The 13855-nt window shown below is 35.5% G+C and overlaps 1 protein-coding gene across 1 annotated transcript; it reads left to right on the top strand.

Annotated features, from left to right (window-relative positions):
• Window positions 1-428: 428 nt before the first annotated feature.
• On the top strand, window positions 429-12541 carry LOC306844588 (ral guanine nucleotide dissociation stimulator-like 1). The gene is made up of 17 exons (XM_079376828.1): window positions 429-742; window positions 2713-3002; window positions 4470-4514; window positions 4763-4932; window positions 5017-5162; window positions 5246-5494; window positions 5837-5940; window positions 6059-6143; window positions 7140-7217; window positions 8064-8150; window positions 8251-8283; window positions 8393-8514; window positions 8684-8779; window positions 8902-9037; window positions 10145-10405; window positions 10581-10695; window positions 11169-12541. Exons 1-17 carry the CDS (start codon window positions 719-721, stop codon window positions 11315-11317), a joined length of 2190 nt encoding a protein of 729 aa, XP_079232954.1. The 5' UTR covers window positions 429-718; the 3' UTR covers window positions 11318-12541.
• The last annotated feature ends 1314 nt before the right edge of the window (window positions 12542-13855 follow it).

Below are 13855 nucleotides of genomic sequence, written 5' to 3'. Positions count from 1 at the left end.
GCTCCCGCAGTCGCTCTGGAGAAATTGCGCCGGCTGAGTCAGCCGGCTGCTCTCGAAACGCTATCGCGGTACTTTGATGCCACACGTGACAGTGACGTGTGGTCGGCGCCGGTTCAAGTCGGACTAAATTTCTAACCGGCATGCACTGCTTCAAGTCAGCCGCCGATCGGTCTGCTAAGTGCTGCATGAAGTCGAACGCACCTAATGAGTCCTGCTATGCCTAAGGCTTAGATTATGAATATTAATGCAGCAATGCGACGTCGCTTGTAAACTTCCAGAGGCGTTCCACGCAACGTAATTAATATTCATAAAGCAAGCCTTCACCATTAGTCAGTGAACGTTTCTAATGAATATTAATGAGCGCGTCCCATGCGTCATACTAGACGTAATTATCTACGTATAGAGACCAACCCCCTGCAGTTTAAAGCGCTTGACAGCTGAAACACAGACATAATCATAAAGATAATCATTTTCTGCGGTCACGGATTTCATTTTCCTTTAAAGCATTACTATATATTTGATGACAATAAAGGTAGTACTGTATGAAATGTACATTAAGTTGACTTTATCGTCACTGGAGTTCTTAATTCGCAAAGTTATCCATTTCCAGCAGCTCTCTAGACATGACGGTCAAGTTTGACTCGAGCTGACTAAGGAATATAGTTTTTGCGCAAATGGAGAGTCTAAACACTGCTTGAGGAAATAGAGAGCTGAAAACATGCGAAAATGGGAGTTCACTATGGTAAGTCGCTTATTTTATTCAACTGATTTATTAAAAAGGACATTAGTTCTCTTTAATATTATTTTACAGGTCAGAATGACTAAAGGAAAAGTGACTGCAAACGCGTTTTGTTGTAGCTTATACACAGTGTTGTTGTTTCTCTTCATTTTAATGCCAGAGAAAATGCAGTATTTCCTGTTCTTTCTTCTCCGGACATCCCAGTACTGTCACAAAAACTCAATGGGTTTACAATAATTTAGACGTGATATTGGCTTTAGGAACGCGTTTAATCATCTGTTGACCAGAGGTGTTGCTGAGGGGAGGGTGTGGTGCACTTCACTTTTCCCAGTAGAACTGATTTTGTGTTTGTTCTCAGACCCACCTGTAGATTGAAGATATTGACAGTGTCCTGTTTCACAGTTGACCTGTGATAGTTTCAGCTTTCCCTCCCCCAGTCATCCCCCGTGCTTTGTTCCATGGCACAGTTTTAGAGGAGACACAGGGCTTTGGTTTGGAAAGCTCTCTGTTTTGCTTGACTGGATTTTCTGGGAAGAATGCACTTGTGATTTTCACAGCAGTTGATTTGTTAGAGGAATAAACTACCCTTGGTTTACTTAGAAGCACAACCATTTCCAAATGTGTGGTTTGCATATTATGCATGTTCTGTGATGTTCATTGAGCTTTTGGCACAGAGCAGTGATTCTTAGAACAAAACAGGGCACAGCAGTGATGGACTTGACAGCTTACATATTTTACATGTCACACTTGTATTCAATACAGTAGCATATAAAAAGAATAAAAGAAACAAATTTTCTTATTATTATCAATGTTGATCTTCTGCTTATCAATCTTCTGCTTTATATATTTTTTGGAGCTGTGATACTTTTTTCATGGTTCTTTGATGAATAGAAAGCAAAAGGACAACACTTATTAGATACAAATCACTGCCACCTTTTGATCATTGTAATGCCTCCTTGTGTGTGTGTGTGTGTGTGTGTATATGTATGTATGTGTATATATATATGTATATATATTTTTTTTTTTTTTGTATTCATGATGTTTTAAACTGTTCTGAGGATACGTGATTTTATAGCTTATACAATTTTTTATTTTAAAAAAATGTGGAGTTAAATCATTCTAGTTGAAATCCATGATTATTTTCAGTGTGGGCATTTTTTTATTATTAATGGCGTATAAATCGCTGGATATCTTGTCTAAAGAATCAGTGACAGATGACACAATTATGCTAATATGTCCTCAAGCCAGTTGTTATGAGCTCATCTAATATTGGTTACATCTGAATTGGTCAACAACAACAGCCATGTTTTGCCTGGAAGAGAAAACACTGGACTTAATTTACTCCAGTGTGTTACACGGCCTGTCTTTGTTTAAAATCATCAGGAGTTTTTTTTTATTCGCCCACAGCTGTTATTCATTGTGGGATATGGTATTTGCTATGCAAATAATCATAGCTTCATTTACCACCAAAGAGGATTTTTGTAAAGAAAGTACTGAGTATTTTTGGTGTCAACCAGTTATGATTTGCCACCATGAAATACGTTAAATGATTTCTCTTCTTTCCTTAAAATGAAAATGCCCTTTTTGTGTGTGCATCATTAAACAGTGGTGTTATTATTTTAATACTGTAAAAATGTTTGGTGTATTTGCTTATAACATGATCTGAACTCTATATTGTACATGGCTTTGTTGAAAAAGCATCTGCTAAGAAAGAAAATGTAATGTACCATGTATTGTCTTCTCAGGCTAGTGAAGATAAAATGTATTCACTCCTCCTGACTTGTAATTTGGATAACAATTTGCCTGTATTTTCCAAAGAGCTCCTGTTTTGTATATTTCTTCCTGGACAGCTGTGAAGTATCAGGACTGCAAAATAGAATCTTTTTGGTGACACTGTTTTTGTTTAAAAGCATTTCAGTGGGCATCATATCAAGCTTAATGATAGGTTCAAGGTGTATGATCTGTTTGTGCAGGACCCGGTGCAGGAGTGGGGAGAGGAGGTGGAAGACGGGGCCATTTACGGCATCACTCTTCACCGAGAACCCATCCAACCCCCACCTGATGCCACTGAGAACTCTTCTGCCTTCGGCTTCATGCAGTACCGCACACAGAAGGTCCGCAGGCTTAAAGCAGCCACTCTGGATCGTCTTGTCACAGAATTGGTGAACCCGGAGTGCCCTGACCCAGACTACATGCAAATCTTCCTCTCCACCTACAGAGCCTTTACCTGCACAAATGCTGTCATAGAACTCCTGTTTCAAAGGTGAGCATAAATTCTCATTTAAAAAGTATAATTGCTGTCTCCGAGGGTTATAGGGACATGAAGCTAATATTTACATTACTGTTCAAAAGTTTCATGCCAGTAAGATTTTTATTTTTTTTAACTCATACTTGTATTCAGCAAGGACACCTAAAATTGATCAAGAAGTGTCAGTAAAGACATTTATTAAGACAATTCTAATGTTACAAAAGATTTCTAGCTAATAAATGCTGGTATTAATGAATGTTCTGTTCCTCAGAGAATCCTGAAAAAATGTGTCATGTTTCCACAAAAATATTAAGCACCAAATCAGCATATTAGAATGATTCCTGAAGGATAATATGACACTAAAGACTGGAGTAATGATGTTGAAAATTCAGCTTTGCTTTTAATATTTGTAATAAATTGTAATATTTCACAATATGATGATTTTTACTGTATTTTTGATCAAATAAATGCAGCCTCAGTGAAGCACATTTTAATAAACATTAGACTTTCTTAAACATTTGACTATATTTTTTATGATATATAGGTATTGCCTACCCAAACAATAATTATTTTTGTCATGTGAAATGTTTAAGCTTTTGTTTTCCGTACAGTAAAAGTGAACAGCAGCTAGGGCTGTCCTGCTCCAAATAAGAACCATAAAAGTATTCAACTTGTGTTCCATCAAATACTGTATAATTCTAGGAGGAATGAACCAAAATTTAGGTCCCATGTTGCTTTATATAAATACTGTAGCTAGTCATGTGCGTCAGTGACAGTTATAACTCATATGGGCTGTTTCCAAAAGCTTAATGAAGGCTCAGTGACTGTGAATTTAATGTTTCCATAACATTCCATCATACCTTTTATATGGTGTTATACCACAAACCTGTGCCTTAACTGTTGGTAGAAGGAATACAAATGTCAAATTTGTATTGTCTTAGCACATTAGACATGACGTTATGTGCATTCCAGGCCTGTTAGTTTCCTTTGGAGGTACCTTCATAAAGTCATTGATTGACTTCCGTTTCAGACACAGCCATCCCTCATGTATTTATATATGAGGAAATTTACACAGCATACATTCCACAAGGCTCAGTGACCGCAAATAATCAAATGAAGGGGGAAGCCCAAATTTCTAAATTCAGTATGAGGCAGAGTATTTCCCAGAGACACCTTTGATTACTGTGGAATTATGACAGTCCATTGTCACACCGTACAAATCAATGACGCAGTGGAATGCAGGAGAACACCTCACATTGTAAAACAGGTTTCACTTGACTTGTCTCACATCAGAGGTGCATTTGTTGAAGTGTGAGAGTCATTTGTGTTTTGTTGAAATATAAAGGTAATAGACCTTGAAAGAGCATTTATGACACATTTGTGTCTGAAATTGTTTCAGTGTTCATAATCCTAAACCTTCTTTTGAAGAGTTTTAGGAATGTTTTGAATATTAACTTTAGACTTACTTATTTGTCTCTGTAGGGAGGACATGGTCACCAATTTGGACAACAGTGTTTGCGTTAGAAGGTGAGTTGAATTCACATGTTTAGGAATGTCTTGAAATATTTGATTCTGATTTATCAGTTGTTATTTTCTGTGGTCAAATGTTGTTTAATAATGAACTTTATATTGAAACTGGTTTTCCAGTGCAATCATTATGTATTATTAGTAAAGTGAAACTGGTTATTCATCTCCAAGATTCATTGTAATTCCCAGAGCTTTGATAATTAGTCTGAAAGAATGCTGACAAAGAGTGTGTGTGTGTGTGCACGCAGTTCTCTGCCTCGTTTGATCCGGCTGTGGTTAGACGAGTACCGAGAGGACCTTCGGGACTCTCCAGGTCACCAGGCTCTTCGTCTGATCTGTGTTCATCTGCGTCATCGCCTCTGTTTCAGACGTCTGGTTCATCAGGCTGATGCACTTCTTAGAAAATTTCAGACGGAAGGCAAGTCTTAAAATATACCTAATTTAGCTTTTATGTGCAGACACCAAAAAAATCAACTCTAAGTAACTTCTTATGACTCAACAGACAAGCACACAGATACATCAGCAGAAACCAGCACAGCTGCTGCAGAGAATCAGGCAACTGAAAACACCATGGACCTAGAAGAGACGGGGGATGTACTGGCCTTCCCTGCACAAGACATTGCTGAGCAGCTCACGCTATTAGATGCTGTAGGTGTCAAGATTTACATACTATGGTTAGTTTTTAGGCCTACTTTAATGTTTTAGTTAATGTAATTATGTTTCTTTATCAGGAGCTCTTTGTCAAAGTGGTTCCATTTCACTGCCTTGGCTGCATTTGGTCTCAAAGAGACAAGAAAGAGAATCGGAATCTAGCGCCCACGGTCCGAGCCACTATTGCCCAGTTCAATGCGGTCACTAACTGCGTTATCACCTCTCTGCTGTGCCGTCCTTCCACATCCCCTCCCGGTTCCCCATCCTGCACTCGCAGCAGCCCTACACACAGGGCAAAGATTATTGAGAAGTGGATCTCTGTGGCTCAGGTGCGTATAAGGCATGAAACATACTAGGCAAGTATGTGAATGCAAATTGGATTCTGAAATGTGTCAGATCTCAGTGATCTCAGACATTATGAGGAAACGCTCTGCTCAAGTTTTCAGAGCAACATTTTGCAAACAAATTTGCTGAGCAAGTTAAGATAGTTAGGCTGTTCACATGTTTAAGTGTAACTACTTAATAATTCTTCATGAAACAGACATTTAAAGATATCATTACTCTGTGTTGGTACATATTTGATCCAAAAAGGGTAAAAGCCTAAAAGTCGTATATGTTTTTTTGTATTATTTTAAGCTGACTTGTTCTTTTTATCATCATTTGTGTTACAGGAGTGCCATCATTTGAGAAACTTCTCCTCTCTAAGAGCCATCTTATCTGCTCTTCAGTCTAATGCTGTTTACCGGCTAAAGAAAACTTGGGCGGCAATCAGCAGGTAGTGTCTTCTGATCCTTACATGAATAGTTGCTAAACCTGTAGTGCAATGTTAAGTGCACTCGTTAAATTTGCACAACACATGGTATTACATTTAAATGGATAAATTGTCATTTCAGGGAGAGTATGGCTGCCTTTGATCACCTCTGCGACACATTTCCTGATGAGAACTGTGTGCTGGTCAATCGAGATATTCTTGTAGAGGTAAGTTTTAAACCTGTTGTCTATTCTAATCTAATAGTATTGTACACATACACTTTTATTTAAAAGTTTAGGGTCAGTAAAATTTTTTTTTAATGTTTTTGAAGGAAGTCTCTTATGCTCACCAAGGCTGCATATATTTAATCAAAAATACAGTAAAATAGTAACATTGTAAAATATTACTACAATTTAAAATCATGTCTATTTGAATATAATTAAAAGATAACTTGGTAAATCTTATGAAATGGATTCTTTGATTAACAAAGTTCAAAAGACATTTATCTGAAACATTGTAACTTAATAACATAATAAATATTTTTACTGTCACGTTTGATCAATTTAAGACCCCCTTGCTAAATAAAAATACACATTTCTTTAAAAGAAAAAAACTTCCACCAATATTTGGCGTACAGTGTGCAAACAGATCCCTGTAATGGTTTAAGAGCTGATAGCAGTGTTGAATCGTTGATAAGACAATGACATCATCTCATCCCATGGCTGCTTTTATGCCCTTTTTACTATCGTTAAAGATGCTACCAGGCAACATTCAATATTTTCCACACCCTTTTTCACTCCAGCTCGCATGCAAAGAGTAAATCAGTAGAGCTAAATGAAGATGAGGTTAAAAAATGCAGAGTCATCTTGTTGGCAAAGAAACCATTATGAAGGCACAACATCCCATAATGTTCTGCAGTGTTCAGTGTATAACAACAAAACATTCATTGTTGTTATCTGTGCTGGCTTTTCATAGTCTATCCCACTCCTCTTTGACCTCAATCTTTATCATGCTCTGTTAAGTAATAGTATCTTGAATTGTGGCATTTCTTTGGGGGTGGAAGATTGATTTTGAATGTTTTCTAAAGAGATTTATGTAAATGTTTCTCTAGGGCAGTTGTTTCTAGTGCTCTGTTTTTAATCATATGCTTATCTAAATCAGTTTCACTGTTTGTGTTTCAATATCCCAAATGTCCTGTTATCTATTATTTGTGATTGATTTAGGAAGGAAACCAGGCAGCTGATGTAGACACTCACAGCGCTCCAAAGTCTCCTAGACTCAGTCCTACATCTAAGCACATGGTAAGAATCACTAGTATTTTTCATAAAAACAAGGCCCTGCTGAAAGTAGTACATTTGTCTTATTTAAGGCCATTGGCATAAGTTGCTGTTAAAAATATTATAAATCTGTTGTTTCTGGGAAATAACTACTCTTTTTGGGAAGTATGTATCTGCACCGGCTCACTTACTGGCTGCTCTTGTTTGACTCAAGTAATTTAATTTCCAGTATGGAAATCTGCCTCAATGTGAATCTGCCAACTCGTTAATTAAAACACCCAAAAGTGTATTACCATAATGCTAGCTGACACAGTATGACAGAGTTGCGAGTAAAGATGCATCAACAGTATATTCCTCTAACTGAAATATTTATACTCAGCATAAATCACACTTAGCTGGGAAAAGATGTGTGTGCTTAAAAGAGGAAGCTTTTAAATAAAGCATGTGTGTAGATTTGTTGAAGTTAAAATATACACTTTTTTTCCCCTGAAGTTTGGCTTCAGTACGATTTTTTTTTTTACTTTTAAACTTGTAAATTATTTAAAAATTCTGTTTCAAATAAATGCTATTCCTTTGAGATTTCTGTAATTATACAAATAAATTAGAATATTATAATAATTTCTGATGAATCATGTAACACTGAAGACTGGAGTAATGATACTGAAAATTCAAGTTTGCGTCACAGGAACAAATTAAAAAAATGTTAAAAAAAGAAAACGCTGCTTTTAAATTGTAATAACATTTCACAATATTACTGATTTTACTATTATTTATCAAGTAAATGCAGCCTTGGTGAGCATAAGAGACAAAAACATTCAAATATCTCGACTGTTACTGTATTTTTGCCTGACAAGTTTGTTTTTCTGGCAGACCCCCTCCAGCGGTGAGGTGCCGTACCTGGGCACTTATCTGACTGTTCTCACCATGTTGGACACAGCACTAAGTGATAATGTAGAGGTGAGAATTTTTTCTGCCGTTAATTCATATACGTATACATAGTGGGTTTTTTTCCAGTTCCGATACTAATGAAATGAAAACTCAATTTTTGTGCTCACAGGGGGGTCTCGTCAACTTTGAGAAGCGTAGAAAAGTAAGTACAATCAACCTACATATTGTTTCAGTGAAAAGCTAGGTTTTATAACAAATGCTAGTGTGTCAAGAGTGCTGATGTGCGTTTCTCCATTCCTTTCTGTGTTCAGGAGTTTGAGATTCTGTCTCAAATCAAGCAGCTGCAGGCATCATGTGCTCACTACAAACTCCAATCACATCCTCAAATCATTTCCTGGATCAACAGCGGCATACCTCTTTCTGATCAGAAGAGGTGAGGCACCTCTTGCACATTTTGATTATTATATTCAGTTTGATCAGTTTCCTGCTAAGAATGTTGGTTGAGATTAAATAACTTTGAATTCAAGGCAGTAGTACTTTGGGTACTTCAGAAGATCAGCATCTCAGATACCAACTGTTAGTCTTTTCTTTTTTCTCATTAGCTATGAGTTGTCAAGAGAACTAGAGCCACCAGTTGACCCCTGTCCCAGCTCTCCCAACCCCTGGAGCCATCGGCTCATCACCAAGAAACTGACCTCGTGAGTGTTGTTTTAACATGCAGTTTCGACTCATTTTGTGAAACCAGACTATTCTAAAAGACAAAAAGACATTTTGCTAACTTGTTTTTCTGTGATGTATGTTTCTCTTCTGCTCACTGCAGATTGCTGTCTGGCAGTGAGAACGTCTCAAAAAAGACTTTTGCGGATCAGATCAGTGTTTCATCCTCTGGTTCCAGTGGCTCAGAGATGGAAGATCTCAGCAGCCCCAGCCTCTCACCACTTAGATACAAAGTACAGGTAACAAACCTTTAGACTTTTTTGTTATTTACTACCTCATATACTCTATAAATGCTACAATATTTTGTTCTTTTAATATAAGTGTAGATTGTCAATCGATTAAAATATTTATTCAAATTAATTGATGTGCTGAATCCATCAGTAGAACATAATGACCTATATTTGCTGAGACATTACATTATATAAAGCAAAAAATTGACTAAATGGGGCTTTATCTTTTTTTTTTTTTTTTTTTTTTTTTGCCAGTCTTTTACTAAAACCAGTTATTACCAGTTATTTTTACTAAAACTTTTAAAATAGTTTTTGGTCATTAAAATTAAGCTGAAATTAATATAAAATTTTGAAGACCTTAAAAAAAAAATTGTATTTCATTTGTTCATGTTTTTGTACTAAAGTACTACTAAAACTGAAATAAAGCTAAATAGAAATATAAAAAAAAATTAATAATGAACTTTAAAATTACTAAAACTGAAAATATAAAAGTTAACTAAAAATATTAATAAATGCTATAATAGTATATAAACAACATTAAAACAACGCTGACATACACATGCGTCAGAAGGATTTCTTTAGCTGTTGGGTGACGTCTTGGTGTATTTTCAGTGTCTTTCAGTGCATGCGTAATTAAATTGTACTTTTTTGTTGTATTAATTATTTCTAATTAAATGTACTGAATCAATAGGCCTAAATCTGATAGGTATAATATTATCTCTAAACCTATTTTGACTATTTGTTTATACTGAGGCCTTTAGGTTAGTCAAATCCATTCAGGTGTTTGTGACTTGTTTGCTTCGCCTTAACCTTGCAGTCACAAAATAGTTAAAGTGTGCACTATCAACACAGAGCTTCAGTGAAGTTGACACAGAACACAGTGTATTAGATAATACCGCCAGCCTGTGATGTTTTACATTCGACACATCATTTACCAAAGTATTTATCGCTTGCAATTTGTGTTGCTGAACACCTGATAGAAATATGCTTATGAAAGAACAAGTTATATTTTACACCTCATATGGTCAGTTGCCACCAAAATGATCCTGTGCTGTGCTCACAACAGACCTCTTACAGATTTATTGGGGTAAATAGTCTCCATTCCCTCATTCACAGTCTGTATCCTGTCAGGACATCTCAGTAGACACGCCCACCTCATCTCTGACTCCGCCCAGCTCTTTTCAAAGATGCCTACAGGCGGATATGTCTGCCCTCAACCCTGACAGCCCCTCCCCTACTTCATCTACATCATCATCATCTTCATCATCCTCTCCTTCTCTCAAGCATCCCATGTACAACAAGCAGGTCGCCGATTCTTGTATTGTCAGAGTCAGTGTGGAATTTGGCAACAATGGAAACGTTTATAAAAGTATTTTGGTAAGTTGGCTTTAATATATGGTGATTTCAGCAGTGTCCATGCTTCTCGTCTTTTTTTATTTATTTAATTATTTATTTTACATATTTCTAGTGGCGATAAGTCTGTGGCTTACTACTTAGGTGTCAACCCCAGCGAATCTAAAGTCTTGAAACTTTATCATCTCTTTATTTTTAGATTACCAGTCAGGACAAGACAGCTCAGGTGATTCAGAGAGCTCTGGAGAAACACAACTTGGAGGAGATGAACTGCCGAGAATTTAGTCTCACACAAGTACTTTCCAGTGACAAAGGTGAGCTTCTTGATTTTATGTTTGACACTGAAACTCAAAACTATTTTCAAGTAATGGCAGTATTATTTATATACTATTGAAGTATTCATTAATATTTATATTAGATTTAATTTTTTGTCATTTTGCTGTTTGACATTTTTATTAGTTTTTAAAAATATTTCTAACTTTTTTTTTATTTTTAGTAATTTTAATCACTTTATTTCATTTAGTTGCAACAATTTTCATGCATTTTTCTTTTTTTTATTAACATTATACATTAATTCAGCTTTATTTAAATGACCAAAAATCTTGATGTTTTTTTGTTAATGATAATAACACTCATTTTATGTATTTAGGTGTAAGCACAATTTTTTTTTTATGATCCTGAAAAACATAAGTTCAGTGTGTCTAAGCTTGTTATGAATAGCATATACTTTTTTAAACTTGCGTATTTAGCACTCAATAAATCACTGTCATTTTTTTTTATATATCAGAGTTGCTGATCCCAGACAAAGCCAACGTGTTCTATGCCATGTGCACCACTGCCAACTTTGACTTTGTGCTTCGCCAGCGTTACAAAAATCTCAGCAGAGCTCCTGGCTCATCCTGGAGCCCTGGAGCAGGTGTGAGGTCCCGCAAGTAACAGAACCGTGATGACAACCCACAACATGGTGGCATAATACATGAAAACTTTAAAAGTGAACAAAGACTATATAAGCACATGGACGACTGTGATGAGCGGGTGACTACTGGATGTCGAAGCTCAGATACATTTAAAAACAGACTGATGGATGCATCACAGAGCTCTGAAGCACCCTGGAGTCACAAGTTATGACAACATCTCACTCAATAATGTCTCACTGACAAATAACAAGGGAACTGTAGCACAGCTGCCACAACAGCAGCTCTGATTTAAAACCAGTTAAAACTGGAGGAAGAAAGACTCCGAGCATCTGATATGAAGACCTAGAGAAGTTGCAATAATTGGCCACATCTACTGCCAGTTTATTCAGAGGTTTTGCTGGGAGGTTACACACGTGATAGTTTTACTGAGAAACATCTGTTTGTAGGTGGATGAACACATTTCTTTTAAGTATGACCTACAAATACCAGCTTTTATGTAGCTAATATTCAGCGATAGGTAAAAAGTGAAATTTATATCATATTTAGGTTGTTTTCTAAGTGACGTAATAAAAATGTTGATATATTTTATTTAGTTTTAATATAATTTTAATAAAGATCACATTATTTTAATTCCAATATTTTAATGTTTTGATGCATTTCAGTTTTAGAGTATTTAATTTAACTTTTATATGTGCTAATTCATCTCTTTTGTTGTTCTGTGTTGTTTTGTATAGTGCTGTTTCTTTTTCATTTTTAGCTGTATTTATGTGCAGTAATCTCAAAACTATAAGCTGTTTCGTCATGTTTAAGACCTTTGTCCAAATGAAGGATGCTTGCACTTCATCACTTTTTTTTTCTCAAGTTGAATGTTCATTTGTTTTTCTAGTAGTGTCAAATGAAGTAACTCATCCATATTGGATTTCTTGTGACTTTCTGAGCAAATGCAGTTCAGAGAACTGAAGAGCACTGGGTGCACTAGATGAATCTCACCGACTGTGTATGTGTTTTGTGAAAGTTAAAGTAAGTTAGTTGCTGAGGTATGTGAAATGTAGGTGTGTGTGAAATGGTTTTCTGCTAAATAGTGGTGCAGGTGCAGTGTTTTGTGCAGCAAGTGTTTTTGCCGAATGGAAGGGGGCCTGAATCGGCACTAAAAAGCACACTCCTGCTGTTTGCACAGAAAGCCACAATTCCGGACTGAAATGTCTGTCTGTCTTTGTGTCATTAAAAAGTTAATTTGGCACTCAGTGTTGTCCGTTTTGCATTCTTTAATTTAAAATAATCCATCACTTTTTGATTGTTTAAAATATGCTTCCGTTGTGGTTTATATTTGTGTTCACCAGAATTACACGTTTTTAAAACTACAATTCAGAAGTTCTAGTTGCTATTTTTTTAAATGTCATTTTAAATAGAAATAAGGTCTTCAAACATATCTTATGCTCAGTATCATTACGCTGATTAAATGTGAAATTGAACTTAAATACAAAAGTAAATAAAAAAACTTGACATTATGAATGGAAAATATCAATTTATCAAAACTATAAACAAAAATATATTTATATATACAGCTCCAACTGTTTATGATTACTGTTGTTTTTTAGCACTTTACAACTATTTATGTTGAGGTACTTCATTCCTATATGTGCATGCAGTCTCATTTCAGACAGTACACCTGGTTATCCAGTAGAGGGCCGCAGAGATTCATGCGTAAAGTTTTATTCCATATTGTCTTGCATCATCGGTCTGGCATTAATTTTTGGGATCATGAAAACCAAAATATATGTGTTACCTCATGAGCACTTCCTAAAACAACTAAATAAATTATTTTAAAAACGTAGCTCTGTTAAATGAGGCTCCAAATGAGAAAACAAGACTCCATTTTCCACGATGGCACACACAGGGAATGTCAGACTGAAAATTCAGATCTTCAGTCTTGAAAATTAATGTTTAGTTAAAAAAGTCATAATTTACTAATCCTTGTGTTATTTCAAACCTATATGACTGACTTCTTGAAAAAAGAAAATGAAAAAAGCAGGATCCTCACTCACTTGTGTGCTTCTTAATATTTTTGGATTTTTTTATTATACAAAAAAGCGGATCATGGAACACAAAAAAGAGATATTAAGACATTCATGCTGCGTTTTTCCACAAAAATGAACGGTGAACAGTAAATGGAGATTAAATACCAAACAATAATGGAAACAACTTCTACTATTATTATATTCCTAGTCTTATGAAGTCAATAGCATCAGCTTTAGCTATCAAATCTCATTCAGATGGATGATTTTATATTTATAAAAATAACTGGAGTGAGTCATGGTCAACTAACCAATTAGTCATCCAGTCCTTCAGCAACCAAGGCTTTTTTCTTGTTTATCTACATCTTTTTCTACTTTTAATTTTATATACTCCATTGGTTTTCTCTTTGAAAATATTTTATGTTTTAATTTAGAATTTGTTTTTCAGGGTTCATGTCAGGTTAAATGACAGCCAGCTGCTTTGTTATATATATATATATATATATATATATATATATATATATATATATATATATATATAT

This window comes from Barbus barbus (genome assembly GCF_936440315.1).
Source record: "Barbus barbus genome assembly, chromosome: 25".
Lineage (NCBI taxonomy): Eukaryota > Metazoa > Chordata > Actinopteri > Cypriniformes > Cyprinidae > Barbus > Barbus barbus.
This window is presented reverse-complemented; position numbering and strand designations above follow the sequence as displayed.